General features: G+C 46.2%; 2 protein-coding genes across 2 annotated transcripts; one reads left to right on the top strand and one right to left on the bottom strand.

Annotated features, from left to right (window-relative positions):
• The first annotated feature begins 1,202 nt into the window (after positions 1-1,202).
• Positions 1,203-1,899, top strand: LOC133911778 (arabinogalactan protein 1-like). The gene has a single exon (XM_062354177.1). The coding sequence runs from the start codon at positions 1,323-1,325 to the stop codon at positions 1,704-1,706; it is 384 nt and encodes a 127-aa protein (XP_062210161.1). The 5' UTR covers positions 1,203-1,322; the 3' UTR covers positions 1,707-1,899.
• Positions 1,900-7,148: 5,249 nt separating this feature from the next.
• On the bottom strand, positions 7,149-10,602 carry LOC133911777 (transcription factor bHLH96-like). The gene is made up of 3 exons (XM_062354176.1): positions 9,850-10,602; positions 8,945-9,370; positions 7,149-8,776 (listed from the first exon to the last, which is right to left on the bottom strand). The coding sequence occupies exons 1-3, from the start codon at positions 10,267-10,269 to the stop codon at positions 8,696-8,698; spliced, it is 927 nt and encodes a 308-aa protein (XP_062210160.1). The 5' UTR covers positions 10,270-10,602; the 3' UTR covers positions 7,149-8,695.
• Between the last annotated feature and the right edge of the window lie 12,068 nt (positions 10,603-22,670).

Genomic DNA, 22,670 nt, shown 5'->3' with positions numbered 1-22,670 from the left:
GAGTCGAACCGGTAAGATCGGTTACTGCGTATTTCAACGGTAACCGTCGTATTTTTCAACCCTGCTGTTGTGCACGGAGACACGTACAAAATGGTACGCGGTTGCTTCTCTGGTGTATCGGCAGTTGGGCACCGCCTCACCGGATCTGCGAGGTTTCACACAGAGCTCATGCCCGCCCACCTTTTCCAGGAAGGCCCTGCCAAAACTTGCTTTCCTTGTTGGTCTTCCTCCCTTCGCCGTTGCTTACCTTACCAGCTGGGAAAGCCCTGGGCACGCGAAGTGCCCCAAAACTTGCTTTCCTTGTTCGTCTTCCTGAATGTTTGTTGCCTAGCAACGGTAACGCAGGGGTACGGCAGAAGCAGCCTTTACTTGTGCAGTTCACTTTTTCTTTTTGCCAATGGAAGAGTTATATTAAAGATCAAGTACAGTACATTCCTGAATACATGTATAATTTAAAAAAATAAAGAAATTACAGTGAAAGCTTCGAGGCCGTTCATGCTTTGTTCTCGTCTCCTATGACCTCTGTCGGCCTTCCCATCGCCTCGGTTGGTGGAGATAACGCAGAACGCCACATCCATGCAACAATCCTTACCGTGAACGAGTTTACTTACTCCCAGCTACGCGCGTCCGTGCGAGCACGTAGCCATGACCGAGCAGCAGCTGTACAAGTTTGCTTTTTTCTACGCGTAGTTGGGCCAACGATCACATGGTAGTTAAGCTGACAATTCCCCGCGTCCCTATGCGCTGACACGGAGCGTATAATACTGTGCCACCTGTCCGGGGGCGCATCTCTTGCCCGTTAATCAATTCAAACCGACCACAACGGCTAGCTGGCCTTCGGCTGTGGCAGGCCAACCAACCCAAAGACCCGCACTAATCTAGCCGAGAAAGGCGCCGACCCGTCTGTTCTCGATCCAACGGCGCAGGTCGCAGCACCTGCACACGGAACTAGTCGTTAGACACCTTCCCACTCCCCCGCGACGCGGTGCCGCTGCCCGAAGGGTCAACATGACCGGCGCCGCCCCGCGAGAAGGCCAGCCCTGTCAATGACTGTGCGGTCCCACGCTAGTTGAGCCCACGCGTCAGTGGCAGCTTCCTTGACGTGGCTGCCATAGAGTCCAGGAGAGTTGAACGTTACAGCTGTTGCCGAACCGACTTGAGTACCGCTATAAATACCTGCCCCGTCCCTCGCTTCAGCTTCATCACTCGCAGCTCAGCCAGTCCTCAGCTTCTCCAGAGAGTTCAAGCACTCGCTGCTTACGCAACACGGTCTCCTCCGCCACAGCGTTAGCTCAGTCTCCACCACCGCTACCACAATCCTGATGGCTCGCTTCGCCGTGGTCGCCGCCATCGTCGCCCTCCTGGCTGTCGCCGCCGCGGCGCAGGCCCCGGCCGCCGCCCCCACCCAGGCGCCCCCCAAGATGGCACCGCTGCCGCCTCCCCCAGCGAGGTCCCCGGCCACTGCGCCCGCGCCGGTCGCCACCCCGCCCACCGCCGCGGAGCCGTCCCCGCTGGCCTCTCCCCCGGCCCCGCCCACTGATGCCCCCACCGCCTCCGCCCCGTCCGCGCTCACCCCGACCTCCTCCGTCTCCGCCCCGTCCGGCGCCCCGACCGGCGCCCCAGCCGCGAACAGCGCCGCCGCGTACGCCTCCGCCGCCAGCTTCGTCGCCGTCGCCGCCGCGGTCGCCGCCGCCGTCGTGTTCTAGAGTTGATCGTATGGCCGCACCGTGATTTGCGGTTGCTAGCTGGAGTACTTGTGTTTATAGTACTACTGTGATATTCTTTTTGAGATTCTTTTTTAGATACCGAGAGCAGACGTGATGTGAGGGATTATTGCAGTGTCTGATGTTACACATCATGATGAGATGATTATTAATGGAATTCTTTCATTTGTTACTACTCCTCCATGACCATTCATATGTTGTATCTGAGCCTCGTTTTGATTTGGGCACCCCAAATTTCTTCTCTTGTTTGATTTGGGCGCACTCCCAAGCTCTAATCAGTGTGTCTTCTTCCTCTCTACGAATCTGGAGTCTGTGCAGTAAAGTGCTGTGGTACTGTGCGACGTTGGAATTCGCCGCCGATCTGGGCCCGCCTGTCAGTAAGCACCATGTGAATTGGTCGGTTGAGGCATGTGATACTTCGACAGCTGTTCAGGTTGGAGTGAGTAAAGTGCTGTGGTGCTGGGCGACGTTGGAACTCGCTGCCGATCTGCCAGCCTGCCAATAAGCACCATGTGAATTGGTCGCTTGAGGCATGTGATTTCGACAGCTGTTCAGTCTGGAGTGAGGGCAAAGGCTGGGACGGATTGGTGGTGTCGTGGTGATGATATGCTCTAGCGGTTGGGCGGATTTAATATGATAATAGGTTTATTAAGATTTAGAGTTATTATAGGTTTTAATGTGATTAAAGATTTATTAGCATGTTTTTTTATAAGAGAAGATTTATATGGTTAAAGGTTTATCAATGTTATTAAAGGTTGTGGGTGTATGAATGTGATCGCTAAAACTTTGGCTGTCATTTCTTCTAAGTCCCTACGAAATCTTAGCTAGTCGTGATGCTAACACACCGAAGTACGATATTTTATTTATGTACATGTGGATACTGTGGAGGTGCTACTGTTGATGCTTCGTGGTCGCGGTGGTGATCGACTATTTCAACTTTGTGATTGCGGAGGTGGTCAAGGAGCGACTTACCTGGTGAAGGAGCACGACACATCTGCTTAGAGTTGGTCGGAGAGCTACATCTTCTACTGAGAAACTAAATTGAAATATATATTATTTTACTTGCAATGAGTAATTGATATTGATATTTATGTGGTTTGATGATCTTCGATTTTGTATGAGTTTTGATGTGATTTGAATTGATTTTAGATTTCATTTGAGCATATTAATTATAGACTAACTAGAATTAGATTTAGATATATGTATTTATTTATCTCCTAGTGTGCAGGTGATGAAAGCAACTTGACGGTCGACAACGGGATGATCTGGGTCAAGCGAAGTGCTTGGTGCTAGACGATCAAGGAAGTCAAGTGGAGTCAAGAGTGATTCTAGCTGAACACGTGAAGGTCAAACAAAGCATGAAAAATGGATAAAGAAGATATGTTAACAAAGTCGAGCGAAGGGGATGCTGGTGCAAGTGACAATGTAGTCCGAGAGATCGGGAGTGGAAGAGACTTACCAGCGGTCAAGATCGCATGACGGAGTACACACGTCGATATCAAAGCGCTTACTTAAGGTGTAAACAAGACGACAAGTCACGTTTTGATAAGCGTGCAGACGATTTCGCGGTTTGATCTCAAAATTATGGGAGGATTGGAGGAGTACATGACAACATCACGAAGCTTGCGTCGAAATAAAACTAAGTCGTGAAGGCATCACGGCAGTCCGATGAATGGAAAAAAAAATATAACAAAATGTTCTCGGTGATAGGTAGAAGTGTACTACAAGATGGTATTTTGAGAAAAATCTAAAAAAATTAGGATCGAATTTTCTTGGCCTGTAAATAGAGAGGTAGGGTTATAAGAGAGTTTGAACCAGTTATTTTAGTCCCCTTATACTACCCATTTAAGAGCTTGGAGTTATGGTTTTAGACTAGAGGATGATGAATGCTTAGTCTATGTATTAGGTGATAGTTTAGGTGATAGTTTTGTGAGAAAAAAATCTTTGTAATATTTTTAAAATAGAGTTGATCTCTGATGCAATGAAGTTTATTTTTTCCATGTTACTGTTCTCACCTCATTTTAGTTTCTCTCTATTGATTTCTTTGCAAGTTTGTAAGTTTTTTTTTCCGAATTTGATTTTCGTTTTGATTTTTTGGCTAAAATTTTAGCACCTTTCAAGGTTATTCTTCTTGTTATTAGAGTCATAAAATTCGCATATACATGCTTATGTGATAGGATCTTAAATTCTCTTGCATCTAGATAATCAACTTGAAGAGTTTCGTTGCTCGGTGTTCATTTTTTTTCTTTGCAATTTGTGATAATTCGAGTACTAAGACATGTAGATTTATCTTAAATTAAATCTATGGTTCATATATCATCCGTGGAGTTATGTTGCATCGATTTTTTTTGTTAAAACTTTCTCTATTTTGCCCCCGTTTAAGTTTTGAGTTGTGTTGGGTGATCCAAGTAAGTGTAGGTCATTGATTTCGTAAGAAATTTGTTGAGACATCTATTCACCATATCTCTAGTCACCGTTCTCGATTCTACATCTATATTAATATACACAATGTTAAATCTATGTGCTCTAACTCTTCTTTTATTAGCCTACGTATCTTATAATAATAATCTATGATCCGTTATTCGTATGATTTCTTGATCGAAGGTGGTACAGAAAATTTTATTTTATGTTATTATAGGCTGGCCGTTCCCACGGATACTATGGCCACGGGAAAGAGTCACGTGGTTGGCTGTGTTCTTTTCCTGTGCCTGTAAAGTGGTGGAGGCATCTTGTTTTGTACTGTTGCTTTCTTTCTTTTCCTTTTTTCCGTTGTCGCCCTATCGTCACTGCCAGTTCATCACAGCTAGATACTCGTTACTGCCGGTTGTTCACTACTGGCAGTGATGCCCGTCACAGCCAGATGCTCAGATACCAGCCATTCGAGTGTGATTTTCGCTTCCAATTCTGCAGAGAAATTCCGCAATTAACAGTGAAAACCCTGAACTGAAGAGCGCAAGTTTCTCTGAATTTGCACTAACAACCACGCATAGCTCGACAATGGCGTGGGGAATTATGTTATAGCAGTGCAGCGGCAAGCGCAGTGCAGCAGACCGTCGATCGTTGTATGATCAGGTGCCGTGGGTAGTTCTTCCTCCTTACTGCAGGAGGCATGTCTCTGAACGTGTGTGTTTCTAGCGGAGGAACTCTGAATATTTTTTCCACGGAGGAACGGCCTGCGTCGCAATAAGATGGGCTGAACAAAGTTCTTCAAATTTCGCAAGGCCCAGTGACAAACTGAAGCAAAGGCGGGCCTTGGAAAGGGAGTGTCGGTATCTGAAGGCGTAGGCCTCTTATCATTGTAAGCTCAGAAGCAGCCCAAATATGTTCCTTTTCGTTCTACATTCACTCAATGTCCAGCTTGACCAATAAAGCAAAGACAGAATATTCCTTAAAAATGCAAAAGAAATTGATCATGCCCCCACATTACACGTACGCCTACAATCAATCGGTGGTCTAGTCGACGTGTTCACAGACGGCATGAACCACGGTGTCGAACTTTGGAGTTTTGCCAAGCCCTTGGACCCCATCGCAGCAATTTGCAAAAGCTAAGTTGGTAACCTGCACAAGAAAGCTATCTGCCTCCTTTGTCTGATCGATGGAAGTGAGAAAACGTTAGCTTTCAAGGCATCGATGCCTTGGAAGAAGTAAGGACCTCGTTCTCTTTGTGGTGTCAGGCGCAGTGTGCATTGCAGAGCGCTGCCGCTATGGGTCTACGGGGCAAATGGATCGAGTCATGCATTGCATGATATCGATCTAACACTTGCGTGTAGCAGTACTTTATTTTTAAGAAGGGCTTATTCAGTTCTACAAAACTTATCTGCAAGTCCAATCATCCAAACTTGGCCTCCTTCAATTACACATCACCATTATATTCCACATTCTATCGACACCTGGCCTAAGTGGGGCATCACAACGATTGAGTGCTTACTCTGCGCGGTTGTTTCCCAGTCCCCACGTCGGAAAACATACATCATGTGGTCTAAGCAATCAAGCCACATCCACACGATTCCTTTATCCTTACCCGTTCAAATGATCTGTCCGAAATGAAAAATGGTCGATTTGTCTGTTAAGTATCGCAAACATCGTTTTTTGGACAACAAGCATCTCCGAGGTGAGCTCCGGCCAAACACGGGCAGCCACCAGTTCACCACCGCTAATCTAGTCCCCACCAACTTCCCCAAATATTGGGTGTGCATGTGCACCCTGGAACAACCCCTGGATCCGCCCCTGCCAGGCTGAATCCTTGCTTTATCTCAGTGAGGTGTGGGGTAGTAGATAGCTAGGGAGACGTTGTTGATGGCTTCTTGACGTGTCTCTCGGTCGCCGGCGCGAACGCGGTGGCAACACCCATGTTGGCGTTCATGTCGCCCCCCTCCGCGGTCACGGTTGTGGTGGCGCTGACGCGGTTCATGCCGCCGCGTGCTTCCTGCCGCGGTTGGCCGCCGAAGCGAACACGGTCACTGCGGAGCCGTGGCCGGCACATTGGCGTTTCACGGTGGTGCTCCCTCCGTGGCGTGCGAAATAGACCGAAGAGAAGCAAAGCGGCGAGGCTAAATCCTACTCCTTCGTAGACCAATCAATCTTTTCCGGCTTGATGACCGGCCAATCAGTTTGATCACGGTTGAACTGGAATCCGATTTATTTCCATATTAAGCCTAGTAGTATATAAATGGGATTTTGATATGTGATTGTTCCCTTCTCTAATTATATTCACATGTTCTCTCTAATAGGATAGGCTTGGTCTCCTTACCATGCAAATACTTGGGTCTCCCACTACACACCAGACGGGTAAGAAGAGTGGACATCTAGCTGCTCATCGACAAGATTGGTGATAGGCTTCTAGGTTGGGAGGGAAGCTTCTTCTCCTTAGCTGGCAGAGAAACGCTTGTCAAACCGGTGTTATCCTCCCAGCCAGCTTATCATCTAACTATCCTTCCCCTGCAAAATGTCTTCTCAAGCGAATTGACAGGATTCGTAGAGCCTTTCTGTGGAGAGGGGAAGACCCTAACAAAGTCTCAGGGGGGACATTGCCTCGTCAATTGGCCAACCGTGGCAAAGCCCAAAGACCTAGGCGATCTTGGTACCTTGGAGTTACATTGCTTCGCGACCATGGATTGTCTTCCCGGTGCCTTGTGATCGAGTGGACATAGACCTTTTCAACGCCTAGATAGTGGTCACAATTGGTAATGGGGAAAAGGCCTCATTCTAGTATTTGAGTTGACTAAATGGGCAAGCTCCTATGAATATTGCACCTCCTCAGGAAAAAAAAATAACTGTTAAACAGGTATTGGAGCACAAATGGCTGGCTACACCGGCCAATTTGTAATTGAGCAGGAACTTCTACAAATCTCACATTTATGGAGATTGTTGCAAGGTAAACAGCTACAACCGTACTATCAAGACCGCATAGTCTGGCGTTGGACAAGTAACGGTATCTACAAGGCAAAGAGTGCATACAAAAGTCCAATTTGTCGGCCAAATAAACAAATTCAACATGAGACCGGTTTGGAAGGCTAGAGTTGAACCAAAATGCAAAATCTTCTCCTAGGTGTTTTTGCTAAATAAGATCTTAACCGCAGATAACCTCGCGAAAAGGGGTTAGCCAAGGCTTCAAACATGCCGCCTCTGCGATCAAGAGGACGAAACACCCACACACTTATACAAATACTGTGTGTTTACTCGACAGGTTTGGCCTCAATTGGCTCTCTGGTTGCAGCTACCAAATTTGGCTCAATTCTCTGCCTTCCGAACCACTAAGGGCTTATGGACTGCGGCATCTCACCGATTCGATGCTCAGTTTCAAAGATCTTTTGATGGTTTGGTAATCACCTTTTGGTGGAACGTTTGAAAAGAAAGGAACAACATAATGTTCCAAAATGTTGTATGCGATGTGATGCAGGTTACTGAGCGGATCTCTTCCGTAGTGCTATGCTTGTTTGATTTACTCTGTTGTAGCTCATGTTGGTCCATGGGTTTAGCTTTACCCTGAGAGCTCAGTTGTTGTAGCGAACGCTCTCTGTTATCCCCCCTGCTGTTTGCCCTTGGGCCTTTTGGTTTTGTTTTGTCACAGACTTTACTCATTCTCTAATAAATTCAGTAAACCTTATCCATCTTTTTAAAAAAGAACGAATCGTTGTGGCTTTTTATGTTTTTTAACTTTATTATACTAATATAATAGATTAGCAGTAATCCTTAGCCGTATATCCTTTTCGGCAATCTTGCATGCATCTGCTAACGATTTTTTAGATAGTGCATTTGCTAACTGAAGCAGTATATATGAAAACGATTTTTTTTCTTCAGAAATACACGTCTTAGGACATGGGACCGGCGTCCTCTGGACATCTAGACAGACCCCGATTTACAATTGCAAGCAGTAACTCTTTGGCGGTCAATGGAATCTCTAGTCTCTAGCACAAACTACTCATGCTGTCTCTACACGCTATCGCACCCGATTGCTAATTTAGTTGCAGAACATTATTCACCGACGTCCAATTGTAGAATCAGGAGTATTTAATTCAGAACCTAAGTGAGAAAAGAAGGAACCCATCACATCATCGGGCAATCATCCTCTGTTCGTCCAAACGTTTCTCTCGACAGATTCCACGGTGAAACAGGAATGCGTGAATTCAATTTTGGTACCTGCACGCAAATCTGTATCTCTGAATCTACAATATTCCAAAGGAGGTGAGAACAGCGCACATTTTGATAAACCTCTCTAGCCCTGGACCTGGACAATGTTGCGTGACTCTGGTGGCCAGGGTGTGATCACAATCACATATACTCCTACAAGCTATGGATTCCATTGGCATGCAGGATGGGCATAACAATCACGTGTCGTCGCTGACATATGAGACTAGATTCACGCGTCAGCGATGAAGTCACCGTGATATCGATATCAGGCGACCCCACACCCACAGGGCATGCAGATGGAGGTGCAAGTGTAGTGCAGAGCTTCACATGACGGCGGTCTCCTACCGTTGTATGCTGCTCAGAATCTCATGCACCGCGGGTGCAATATCTTCAACAGAGCCCATCTTGGAATCGTCCTCCACCTACCATCCAAACGGAAAGCGATGTCGCCACCGGCTTTGTTATATAGAAATGGAAAAGGAATCATCGTTGTGTGCGACGCCGCGACGGCGTTCTACTTCTAATCACTTGATTTGTCGCTATCAGTTTAAACTAACTAGGCGTAGTACGAGAGAGGTGAAGTTGGTTACCTTTAGGCTGAAGGTGTACAAGACCATGGCGTCGACGGTGGTCACGTTGAGGTGCAGCGGCGGGATGCGCAGCTGCTGCAACCCGGCCACCAGCTTCAGGAGCTGCTTCGGCCGCCGCCGTGCGAGCACCTTGAGGCTCGCGTGGCCTTCCACCATCGTCACCTCGATGTCGGCGATCGACGCCGGACGCCCGCTCTCTGCAGATTCTGAGGCATCGCTAGTATTGCTAGAGCTGGCGGCGCCACAGCCACTATGAGACGAGGTGGAGTACTGCGGGAAGCTGAAGAAGCCGGTGAATGGGGAGTGGCCGGCGTCCGTGCAGCCGGCCTGGTTTTTGATGCTCCTTCGCACTTGGAGCGATTGGAGGAGTTGCTCGAGCTCCCTCACGTAGTTGATTGCGCCGCCAACGATCGATGCTTGATCACCCTATATCAAAGGTAAATGCTAAATTTCAGCCGGCTATTTTAGCAAAATGTTTCACAGCAGTCTTCTAGCTCCCACTCGTGCCCGTCTCGCTTGTCGCGCCCCGCCTTCAGCCTTCTCCGACAGCATTCCTACCGTCCGCGCCCACCACCCCCGCCGTGCTAACCCGGCCGATTCGCGCTCCCCCACTCCACCGGCAGTCCTTCGCTATCGGTGGCCGGCGGTGCCCTGCCCCTGCGCCCGCCTTCTTCGCCGGGCCGACCTGCCTCTCCTGAGCTTTCTCTAAAACCAGCGACGAAGGAACCCCGCGAATCAATCCCCCGCTGAGAACCTCATCGGCGCCCGCTGTTTACAGGCGCCTGAAATCTCTTTGAGATTTCAGACGGCTGAAATGTAGGAAGCGTGTATATGAAAAGCATAACACACAACTGTCATTATATCGCCAAATGTAGTACCCGATGATTAACGAAAGATTAACATACCCTGTGTGCGTAGGACGGTGGCATGAGTGAGCGGAGCACGGCGAGGTACTCGTTCATCTGGCGCCGGCGGTTGCGCTCCACGGCAATGTGGGTCATCCGCTGGCTCTCGATCTCCTCCTTGTTCTTGACGACCTTGGTGCGCCTCCGCTTCTTCCTCATCCCCCCGGCCACCGTCGGCTGGGCCGCAGCCTTGCTGACCTCCGTCGAAGCATCCGAGGACTGATCCTTCGACACTGCCTCCCACTCGTCCACGTCGGGCGCAACCGACGCGAACAGCTCGTGGTCCCAATCCCCCGCGCAGAGCTCACCGAACCCGGCGCCGGCGCCGCCCAGGTCGCACCATGGCAGTGCGTAGGGCGACTCCCCGCGACCGTAGCCGAAATGGCCTACTTGCGAGAACACCACGGCCTCCAACGGCATGGCAAACTACTGGACGCACGCACAGCCTTTCTTCGCTCGTGCTCGTGCAGCTGTGCGTGTGATGGATGACCAACCGATGGACGGGGCACTGCAAGCTAAATGCAAACGGCTAGGTGGGTGGCACACACAAATATGGGTCACACGACACAGGAACGGGATTACGGGACCTGGTCGGGGTGCGATGTGGGGAGGGAGGCGTGCGAAGGCGCGTTTTATAGGGCGGGTCGGGTGAGGTGAGGGGAGCGAGCGGGACACGTACGCGGCACCGAGGGCCGGGCCCTGCCGCGAGGCGGGCTTTTGTGCTTCGGGGGATGGACGAGGCAATGATTTCGCAGCGATAAACAGGAATCAGGCGAGCAAGAGGGGCTTTGGACAGTGGCGGAGCTTGAGCTCGAATTAAGAGTGAGTGCCAACACTCAACAGAGGACAAATAACACAAGAAAGAGACGGTCATTTTCAAGTTAATTTAGCTGTTAGACATAATATACGCTATGTTTGTTATGTTTGCCCTTCGGAGGCTCTAACAGGGGAAAATATAAGGTTAGCTAGAATAGAGTATGCCATCCTACAAGCAGTGGGGTGCTAGACATCCTGATCTCAACAGATTCTCTAGAGCTCTTAGGCTTTGTTGATTGTGGCAAGAATGGATTGCATATCAGAAACCTTTAGCGGGGGTGGAAGTGCCCTGCGATGACACAGATAGGCTACTGTTTGCGACTTCAACCAACATCACAATTGGGAACGAGGAAAAGATTTTGTTCTGGCATTCGGCTTGGTGCCAAGGGCAGCGGCCACACGACCTGCTCCTTGCTTATTCCAAGCATCAATGACGAAGCACCTATCCTTAAAATAGGCCATCACACATAACGTATGGTTTCATAACACTGGTTCCAGAACCACAATGGAATTACAAGTCAGCATCATGTTGAGCTCTCATGAGCTTGTGGATTACAACACATCGGATTGAGCTAAAGGACAACGTCCATGATAATATTGCTTGAAAACTATTGAACCACGGCGAGTACACTGCGATCGAGCTCGGCTTACAAGGCAGAATTCTTGGGTCCTTCGGAAACGAATTTCATCTCTTCTTTTGGAAAGTGTGGGCTTCACCGAAGTGCAATTTTTTCGCCTGGCTAGCTAATCAAAAACGAGCTCTGGACCTCGAATAGATTGGCGTGCAAGAGATGGCTTCACAATCCACCTTGTATCTTGTGTAGGCATGCTCCGGAGACGGGGCACCACCTTCTCGCAGAGTGTAGATTCACTAAGCGCATTTGACAAGACCAAGCACATTAATTGGGGCTTCCGGAGATTACGCCAGCATGATGGCCCACAACCTCCTCAGTCTATCGATTGTCACACCTTAAAACCATAATCTGGTCATTAAACATGTATACACATCATGACATCATTCTTTATATTGTTGAATTTGATTTAAGTAATTAAACATGTTTCGAAAATGTCACCTTTTGATCAATGTGCACTTCCATCGTATCTTTATAGTGGAAATCATTTAGAGATAGGTAGAAAGACCTCAAAGTCATTTAGGAACGAGAAGAAAAAGAAAAGGAAGAAACGGAGAAAATAATGAAGACTTTCAACATGTGCGCCCTGCCAGCGGTCAGACTTCTAGAGCACAGAGGCTCCACTTAAAACCATCAATCAACTCTCACTCGTTCTCTCTCGTTCATTCCCTCCCTCACTCCCTCCCCTTCACCAAACCGAGAGAGAGAGGGGGTCACCTCGACTACCTCGACAGTCGGAGATTGATAGAAAGGACTTCCCCGAGCTCCTTCCCGTCGTCTTCTTTGCCGTAGGCGCTTCCACGCGATTTCTTCCACCACAAGGCTAAACCACACACGTAGCCCGATCTTTGAATCAAAGCTTCCTCGGAGTTGTCCACCCCCTAGAAAGCTTTCTCACGCCGATGTGAGACTTCACTTACCAATTACCCATCGTTCCCGAGCTCTAATCGGTCCTCATTTCGTTTAGACCCGAGCTCCACCCTAGGCATAAACTTCATCCATGGGGTCCTTGAGTTTGGCCCGTGCATGTTTCCCAAATCACTCGAGAAATACTTCTCTAGTTTTGTAGAGTGTTTAGGTACCCTTCATGGTTGAAGACATCATAGGAGCCTTTGCCGATGACCTTGCTAAGATGGCATCGGCTAGGCCCAATGGTCTGATCATTGCTAAGGTCGGTCTAACCATCAGGCTGTAACTTGGTCGGTCAAACTTCCAGTTAAACTCTATAGTCAAAAGTCAGACTGCCACTAGGGACAATATGGCCGCCATGGGTCCAATCTAACTGTCAGGTTTACTTAGTACCATTTTCTTCTCTATCGACCCCCACGGTTTGATCGTCACTTGGGCTGATCCGATTTGTTAATTACTTAGTACACTGTAACTTTAGGTTGTCCTATACGAGGTTCAAACCTCTTTTGACCCAATCGCTTAGACGTTCTTTTGTAAATATTATTTTAGAGTGGTGCCTAAGGGCAAATGGCACCACCTATGTTTTGCCGTTTATGAACTTTAATTTCACTGCGTAGTAACTCTAACCATTTAGAAAATGAAATTGTGTATTTTATCCTCCTACCGTTTGTGATGAAACTTGTTGTAAAGACGTGTGTTCTGATCTTGAACATAAAACGCATGCATAAACTATTGAAATTGAATTCGAGTTAATCGTTGATGGTTGCGATCGTTATAATGATATGTGGGATAACACGTGGCATACCGAAAGATGGATGTGTGCTATCCTTATCTTTTTAAATGATCGTACTAATGATTAATCCGAACATGATTTGGACGGTCCCTCACACTAATAGTAGTTGGCAATGGCTTACAACCCAAACACCTCTAAAAGAGGGCTCAAATCTCTTATCATTTTGGTTTGCTGGGAGATATGAAAAGAGCGCAACGTCAGTACGTTTTGACAAGCCGAGCTAGTAGCGGGAGGTATCTCGCAGAAGATCAGGGAAGAGGTTGCCTTTTTGGTCTTTGCTGGTGCACCACATCTCGGCTGCCTTATTTCATGAGATTAACTTATTCTGCCTTTCTCTATTTTTTAATTTCTTGTTTAAGTCAGTTGATCCTGTAAAATTTTGCCCGTCAAGCTCTTTCTTATTAATATAATTAGTAGCTTTTATGCCGATTTGTTTTAAAAAATATATTTGCCCTATGCTTAGTTCTAGCTCTTTTGTTAGGTTCTTAGCTCACTTTATTGCATGATTTTTTATCGGTTTTTTCTTAATTAACGGAGCATTTCAACCCGTCGAATTTGTTATTAATATAATAGGCTACTCTTGTGTCGGTTCAATTTTTAAAAAATAATAGTATGCCCTATATTTAACAAGGGATTTCAATATTAAGGGCCCATGGCTCCTATTGGTCGTAACTAAGGATCTATTTGTTTTAGTCTGTTTCTGTTAGAAGCTCAGAAATTTAAATAAATAAATTTATTGAAAAATAGTATTTGGAGAAGGTAGAAGCCTGTTTCTAAAGAAATGATATAGAAGTTGAGAAGTTAGTTGAGAGTAGATTTTTTGATAAGTATTGTACTGAGAAATCAAAAACTTCTTGTACAATTTAACAGTTAAAATAAAAAACAGTTTTTTTAGAAAGGTTAAAAACATAGTTTTTTTAAAAAACTAAAAGTAAAAGCCCAAATAAATAGATTCTAACCTCCGCCCCTCGCTTTGGGATGGCTATGCTGCGCGCGGTCGCCGGTCGTGTGGTTTTGTTCGTTGCTGGACCAGGGGAGGGGACCCCGGGTGGGGCGGCAACTTGAGCTGGTGGGTTAACCACAGGCGCGCCACCACAGCAGGGGGAGCACGGTAAATTTGATGGTTTTGAGCGTGTTATTTGCAAAGCGGCTGTACGGACGAGATTTTTAAAAGTTACAGGGGGTGGTCAAAGCGGGGTGTGCAGATCTAGAGATTCTGCACAGCTCGGGGCACGGTGGCCGGAGCGGCGTGGCAATAAACGTGAGGGGGACGCCGGATTTGCATCTGCGCTGCGCAGCAGGCCATCGCCTGTCTCTCTGTCTGTCCAGCTTGTTCTCTTCGGCCTCTTGGCCAACCGGCCGGCCGGCGCAGTGCAAGATGGTGGCTACTGGAGATCATGTGACCTCTTCACCGCATAGTTTAGTTGTGTCTTTCACCGGCCTTCTACAGGCTCAATCTCTTGCTCGATCTACTAAATTGTACGTTTCCATACATGCCCAAGTTTACGATTACCCTCTTGCACAAGCATTTCTAATTGAGTTCAACGTCCTATAGCGTCTCTTTCCATCTAAAGCAGTCGCTGTTTTCTGCAAAGACTTAACTATGATCGCATCGATCTTCCACTTGAGTCGTCTCTAATTATGCGTACGAGTTCGTTACGTAATTTCAGGCGTGATATTGTCATGGCCTAAATATACTGGTTCATGACACTTTGACACGGTACGGAGTACAGCTATGTACAGCGAAGACGTTTTCACGCACGGCTCAACTTGCACTCCGCTATGTACAGAGATCAGAAATAGCCGTGTCAGAAACAGGAAAGGGAAAGCGAAAGGTGCATGCATAAAGTTTCTCTGACTGATCGAATCCGGGGGTCACTTTCACTCTGTTCTTCTCCTTTTGCTTGATGGAAACGGGGAAATTTTGCCACTGGTTTTCCCTTCGGTTTAAGGGGAGTAGATGATGCCTGAAAAAACTTCTGTGAAATGCCCTGATTGTACCTGGGCTGTAATCTAAAAAACGCATGCACTTTTTGATGGCTGAAATGAACTTTTTGAAGAAAGTTCATGGGTAAAACAAGTTCGAAGACTGAACACCTCGTTTTTCTGCATATAAAATACAACAACGTGTACTTGTTTCTGAAAGGTAGTAGAAAGCTGGCACACAAGCGCCATTGGAATCCTCCCAAGAAAATTGCTGGCATGGTGTATCAAACACTAATTTAGTCTGTCTACTAGTCTTGGAAAGACAGGATGAGACTGTTTCTGACATATGCTGGGGAATAAGAACAAATGTTCCTTGCAATTTGTTAATTATTGATGGATATGCACACGTTAGATAGATCCAGTCCAAGGGAGAAGAAATCTGAAACCGCTCTCCAGAAATATTTCGCACAAGACAGTGAAACCGGGGGCAGGCAGACCACCGGATTGTCCTACTGCATTTGTTCTGTTCTTCAGATGCCGGAGAAAATATTTTTGGCATGTTTTATTCTTTCTTTTTGGCCTGTCATTGCACCCTTGAAATCTAATGAGATCTGCCAAATTTGTTTTTTTAAAGAATCCTTCTATTCACACCCATTTGTGGATACAGGTATGACGAACTAGAAAACCCAGAGTAACAGTTGAGATCTATTATCTTAATATTTAAGTATTAAAAGGAGTATTCATATTCACTCTCAAAATCACAAAATTACTACATTAATCAGTGAAAAAAAAGAAAGATCTAAATGGTTAATTTCGGTGGGACCAAATTATAAAGGTTAGATTCAGTAGTCCATATGCTATACATGGATTCAGTGTTAAAAGATGAAATTTGACATATTAAAAATGGAATCTGGTACTTACAAGTTTAGAGTTCCCCTAATCATTTACATGTTGATGTACTAAGTAAAGGATTCCTAATTCTAATAAAAGAAGCCGTCCGATTCTGAAACTTGAAGTTCCATACGACCCTTTCCAACTGCACGAAGGTGCCCCCCTCCCCCCCTCCGACCCGAGCCAGACCCACGTCGCCACGGAGCGATTTTGAGGTGGACCGATGCTTGCGAGGTCCGTACTCTACGGTGGATGCCACCGGGAGGCGATGCCATCGTCCCTGTGATTTGTAGTTCAGGAAAAAATATTGAGTGCCGATAAACTTGAGCGCTATGGATTGATCCTGGACAAGACGACGAAACCACAGGGAAAGAAGATGATGGAATAGGAAGAAACAAAAAATAGAAAGGAGCCATCCGTTTTTCCTAAAACGAGCATGAGGTAAGGGAGATGAGCGGCACACCAGGCTAGAGTTGGGACTCTCTGAATTCGTGGAGAGGTGATCGAGCAGCGCGACATGGATACTTACAAGTTTGGAACATTAGCTTGGATGACCTTGATTCGAGACTTTGAGTAGTGGAGGACTGGATGTCGGTTTGGGCAGGGGATCTCGATCCGTCGCAGATACAGGGCAATTCAGGGCTTGTTGTGAACTAAAACAATGTGAAGTACTTTTTTTTTTTTTGAAATAATGAGCAGGAGACTCTTTCATTTAAGAACAAGGAAGCAATCCAAATATTACATGAGGTGTATTACGTAGGAAACTAGAATGAACTCCTCAAAGGAAAACATGGAGAAAACTAAGCTATCTCCGGGCTTCCGCAAGCCTTCTTCCTTAGCATGGCTTCGTCCTTGATCATCTTGAGGATCTGCACTGGTTGCTGCGAGGTACCTTCGAATGTTCGTTGATTCCGCTCTTTCCTTAGGTTCCATGCAGTGTACATCAAGATGGCCACTGTGGTCTTTTTTTTACCTAGCTGTTATGACGCTCAAGGTCAAGTGCCACCAATCAGCTAAGATGAGGTTTTGGTTGGCCGGTACGGTACCCGCGTTCCCTGCCCACTGTCGGACTTTCTCCCAAACCTCTTTGGCAAAGCTAAGTTTTAGGTGTGCCGATCTCTCTTGTTCTTGGTCGCGAAGTGCGCAGATTGGATTGCAAGACCAATTCCTTGCTGTCCGCTTGTCTGCCGTCAGGATCTTGTTCTGCACTAGGAGCCAGGCGAAAAAATTGTGCTTTCTTTCCGTGTGCGCTCGCCAGATTACCTTCGCATCAAATGTTGCACACGAGCCCTGGAATCGGATTTTGTAAGTACTATTATTTTATCTTTCATAACATGGTGTTCTCTGGATACTCTGCCTTGGAGAATCTTCACGGATGGAGACCGAAATGCTTGTATGACCATAATTTTACGGACAACAATAACTAATCGCTTCTTAATTCTAGTTTGTTTTTGTTTTTACTTTTTATACCATTGCTTTGCTTAGACAGAGGACGGTTTTGCAATGCATGACATCACTGTATTGCTGTCGCTTTTCATGCTTTGAGCTGTGGTCAAACTAAATTTCTTTTCTTGGAGCACTGGGTCATACAACTAAAATTAATCATTTTTGTTTCCATTTCATTTAAGACCACAATCATTTATGTAAGATTTGATTAGCTTTCTCGAGTCCAAATACAACTCTGAGTTTGTGAAACTGGACATCATATGTTTCCAGGTAATTCAGAGTAAGATCTAACTGAAACTCAGTTATAAGTTATAACTGAACATATTCAGGACAAACTCTGAAATTTACGCGGTGACTTATTATTACGCGGTGATAAAGCTAGCTATGTGGAATTTATGCGGTCTTTGTTCCTAACATCAATCGCCAACGATCTCGTTATATGTATGATTTCGTCAAAAGATACGAATCAAGAATTACGGAAGCATGGTGCGTGCAAGTGTGTTCTCTTAGAAAATGCATTTCCCCACAACAATCTAGAACGAAGGTTAGTACTTTTGTCTGGCTCTAACATACCACGTCAAGAAAACGAATCAAGTACTTTAAAAATGATGCTACGAAATTAAAAAAATATCCTAGTGCTCCACTTGGCATATTACGTTAATCGTGTGGTGATGGTGACTTGGTGTGTTCTTGTTTCGTATTTGGAGAGATACTGCCGTCGATACATGCTTGTACATGACCAGTGTAGTGTTCACTAAACCAGCAAATCGACGTCAATACTTCTTCAAGAGCACATGCAGATTTTTCCATGGTGGTTCTTCTTCCTCCAATTATGCATGAACCATGAGCATCATGAAAGGATGGACATGGCCACGGAAGCAGGCGAGACGACGAGCATACACCTTGCGGATTTGGCGCGTACAAGAGGTCAATTCGACCGTGCCTTTCCTATGAAATAGGTAGGCACTACTCTATACTAAACGCAATTCTCTGCGATCTTGTTCCATCTTCATGGCTTCTGTACCCAAACCATGCCAAAACGAGAGCATTGTTTTTCCATTTTAAGGCGAAAACCGAATACGCGCGCCGCATTACCGGAGGCAGTTCGACGTGTGCGGACAAGGTTGTTGATCACTGCAGATCTTGGGAGATCTCGTGTGGGGATTAGTTTGGATGGATTGGTAGGTAAGCGGGGGGATTTGATTTAAGAAAATGTTGCAATTGTGAAATGCAAGTTTGGAAGCATTGCTAACCTCTGACGTCTCTGGTCAGTTTCCTACACCCGGATCCTACGTGCTCTAAACAAAAATTGCACTCGGTGTTGTATATTCCGATCAGTTCCTGACTAGTTTATTGCAACTTGTCTGTCAGAAAAAAATGATTTCCCTTACTTGCTCATTTCAAAGATTCTTCCAATAACCTTCATCAGGATGACCCCTGCAGGTATGGTTTTATGCCCAGTTGCGAGATTGACATGATTAATTTCTGCAAAAAGTATGCCAACTATGAATGCCCTCTGTTATTGTTGTACTTGAACTTTTTTGAGTAATGAAATACCAAAGCTTTTATAGATGCAAAGGTTTAAGCCAAAAAAGGTTGAGTATCATGGAAGCAATCAAATCACAGATCGATCGCAGTCCAGCTGTGGCCTGTGGGCAAGCATACATGCCTGAGTTTTCTTACAAGACAGAGACAGCTAATGTCCCATGCTGATACTCTTCGTGCTTGAACCGGACGGATAGAAAGATACCCACCATCGCGCGCATGGCAGCTAACCGGTCCAATCCTTCATCTCACGAAGTCATGCAACAGACAAGCTCGTCGACTTACTTTCAGTGGAGCAGTGTGTACCAACAGACTGCAGCCAGCTAAGAAACTAAGGCAGATTGGTTTGATAACTAAAACCGATGTCGGCACGAGAATCTGCCATAATCTATAGCCCGGCCTGCACACATGAAAAATCAGAAGGGAATTTTGTCTTGCCAAGTTGTTAATTGCTATGTCAGTGAACCTAACTAGCCAAGCGCATAATAAGTCGAACCTATGTACTAGCTAAGTAGTTGCGTTCATTCATTCATGCATGTGTGCGCACATATGTTCCCTGCCTCCCACATTCTCTAGGTTTTGTGTGGCTCGCGTGATTCCGTTCATATTGCGTTGGTGCATGCGCACTTCGTTTTTTTTTTAAAAAAAAGATAAGGACAAGCGATCTTTCCCGTAGTAAAAGTGGTACGTAGGAACGATCAAGCAGCTGGTGATCTAACGTGACCACCAGTGGTACAATACCCACATAATTGTTCTGCCGGGTTTGGCAGCGGCGTACACGGAGCACTTCCGGACCACAGTTGTAACGAAATTTTATAGGACTCGGTTTTACAGAAAGATATTCTCTTGTATATATCACATGTTCTTTTTTTCTCTTAATTGCATGTAATAGTCGTTGAATCAGAAAAATAATATAGATTCAGATTTTGTAGTGATCTTTCGATGAATGATCTAATATAATTTCCTTCCCACCGAGACCTACTGCCAACAATCACCGTTCGCAGCCTTGCCGGGGACCCTTTTTCCGCCCACCGCGCGACCAAATCGCGTCGCGTCTGCCGCGCGTGGCGCTCGCCGCTGGGTTCCTGTTCCAGCGGCAGCGCCCGAGCTGACCGAGCAGCAGATGCGATTCCCACGGGCGACGGCTGGACGCCGTGCGCGCGCCAGATATACGTTGCCATTGCACGCGCCCGGCGAACCCGGTTCGGATGGCACGGTACGATGCGGATGCCGTCCCGGCAGCGGCAGGCACCGCATGTCCAGAACTCCAGACCACGCTGTCTTGAGAGCGCCTGAGCAAGCGACGCGACAGGTGTAACGTGGATTCGTGGAGGACCTGAGCGTGCTAGAGCCCCGGCCGGGGGGGCAGGAAGTGACGCGCAACGCGATCCTGCTGCTGCTAGCACGTACGCCGCCACAATTTCCCTGGTCATGGCACCATCAGGGTACGTAGCGTCAAATTATTCGAGCCATCCGGATCATGAGGTTTGCAGATCAATTGGCGCAATCATGTTTCGCATCGTAGCATGCATGCTAGCATTTCGCATCGCACCGCAGCGCAGCAGTACGCTAGGCCTACCACCTGCGCGCATTTTTAAAAAGCAACGATGTGACAATGTCGTTCTTGTTCCCATGGATGAGCGGATGGACTACCGGATCGAACGAACACGCTGGCCGGCAGGGCCAGCTCGGTCTCAATCAATGGTGTTCCTACGCGTAGGGTCTTCGTGCCAGCCGTCGCGTCCAACATTTGCACCCACGAGATCATCACGAAACTGACTTCGACAGGGCCACGTAGCTAGTAACGCATCGATGATTCGATGTAGGCCATGATGCGCGCTGAGAAGGTGGCCCTGTCCGCAACGGTAGTGTTTTGCATATGTGATGTGCTGCTCGTGACACATCTCTGCCTCTCTGGCACAAATGGAGATAGTCCGCATCGTCCAGGCGTCCAGGCGTCCATGGCGATTGGCGAATATGAGGCTCGTTGGCTACTCGAGGATACGATGCTTTGGCCAGTCCTCCCACTTGCACAAGTTAGAGGCTTGTGTGGAGTACATGATAGTACATGCTTTGACCGCTTTTATCCAGTGAACGGTTCACTTCGCATTGCTTCAATTGCCTAAAAAAACTTCGCACTGCTTCAGAGTTAGGACGGCCAGTTTGATCCACCAAACTTTTTGAGACGGACACAAGTAACTTCGAATCTTCGTATTTTCCGTTTCTATGATATTCAGAGTTGATTTGAGATCATGTAAAAGCTATAATAAACATCTGAATGATCGTGTAGAAAATCCTCGCAAGAAATTAGATCTTGAAGCAAAGATAAAAGCCTACACATAGAGATCATCTCAAATTATGGGCACCATTTCTCTCGAAACCAAAAGGGCCTTGAATATCTCCCGACCGACAGATCAGGGCTGGGCTCATGGGCTATGTAGTCCAGGGACGGATACTGGTGTTTTATCTGTCCTGGGCTATGATTATAAGCAGGCTGCTTAACCCATCCTGGGCAAGAATTCATTGCAAGGAACGGCCTTAATTCCGCACCAGAGCTCCATATGAAGAGTGCCACTATGATCTGATGGTTCATGGCGTTTGACAGCGAGCTGATGGACTGATGGTCCATGGGCCATGGCTTTCTAACCGGTAGCTGTAGCAGGAACGAGCTATCACACGAGAGTAAGTCAGGCGTTCACCAATCAAACTAGTCGGATTGGTGCGTCTATAGTATACTTGTTTTTTCATAGAGTATAGAAAAAAGACTAAAAAATAGAATTATTATTTTAAGATATTTTAATATTTATTTATGAATTCATCAATATTTAATATATTTATTTAATTATAGGAAAATAATGATACTTTCATACATGTACATAATTTTAACATGATAGTAATACGAATCTAACTTTTTTTTTCTTCATATTTTTCTATGTACTTTAGATTATTTCAGCTGATTTATCAATATAACTATTATGACTTTCGCTGTTTTTCTGAAATTTTGAAAAAAATATGTGTATGTATATAGGTACAGACAAATATATATATGCATATATATACATACACATACATATGTATACATACATATATGTGAGACCTACATAAACAGTAGCATTCAGTTCTTAGCCTTTTAATATATGTAATAGATTCGTTATTCTCAAGTTGCAGCGGTAGAATAATGCGAGGAAAGGAGATCTGGTCTCTAGCTAGCGTCAGGTGCGTAATAGAATTCACGCTGATCACGTAACATTTAAAAGACGAGATTTTTCAGACACATTTTTGGTCGCTAGAACGTTGAACTGTTCAAGCCAATGTGATTACATCACACTAAAAAAGGACGTCAACAACACTTAGAGCGGTAGTTAGAAAACTGGATTTCAGAGTTCATACTGCACGCGCAAGAGTGCGAGGTTGAAGAACACCTCCATGCATGCATGCGGCTCACTAGTATTCGCAACCGTATCTTCTGAAACATACAGGGTTCCAGCTCGAACTGTTGAGTAATTCCTACTTCCAAACCTGAAATGTGCTGCTTTAGTTTTGAGTCTTAGGTTGGGAATGAGAGGATGCATGACCCGCGATCGAGGCTTCAAGCTGTGACAGGAACACACAGCGTGCATGACGCAGGAATGAGGCAGGCTGATCGGAGAGCGATCTTGGCATCCAATCGCTGCTTTCCGAACCTTTCGGTCAAAAGTTCAGTTCGTCTTTGATAAGGCGGTGGAAAACGATTACAAAAAAGGCTGCATCGCTCGCTGCCGCGGCATGGTCTGGACTCTGGAGACGGTGCAAAGTGGGACTAGTAGGAGTAGTATGTTACTGGCGTGTTGATTCGTTGTACTCCAGTAAACAAGAGACAGTAC

The sequence above is a fragment of the Phragmites australis genome, chromosome 3, assembly GCF_958298935.1.
Source record: "Phragmites australis chromosome 3, lpPhrAust1.1, whole genome shotgun sequence".
Classification (NCBI taxonomy): domain Eukaryota; kingdom Viridiplantae; phylum Streptophyta; class Magnoliopsida; order Poales; family Poaceae; genus Phragmites; species Phragmites australis.
The sequence above is the reverse complement of the archived record's forward strand: the minus strand, read 5'-3'. Positions and strand labels throughout refer to the sequence as shown.

What these genes read in the sequence shown, in the direction of transcription:
- LOC133911778 (XM_062354177.1), top strand. Translation starts at nt 1,323, where the DNA reads ATGGCTCGCTTCGCCGTGGTCGCCGCCATCGTCGCCCTCCTGGCTGTC.
- LOC133911777 (XM_062354176.1), bottom strand. Translation starts at nt 10,269, where the DNA reads ATGCCGTTGGAGGCCGTGGTGTTCTCGCAAGTAGGCCATTTCGGCTAC. An exon ending in CACCGTCCTACGCACACAGG is followed by an intron (nt 9,371 to 9,849) that starts GTATGTTAATCT and finishes CCTTTGATATAG; the next exon opens with GGTGATCAAGCATCGATCGT. An exon ending in TGTACACCTTCAGCCTAAAG is followed by an intron (nt 8,777 to 8,944) that starts GTAACCAACTTC and finishes TTTGGATGGTAG; the next exon opens with GTGGAGGACGATTCCAAGAT.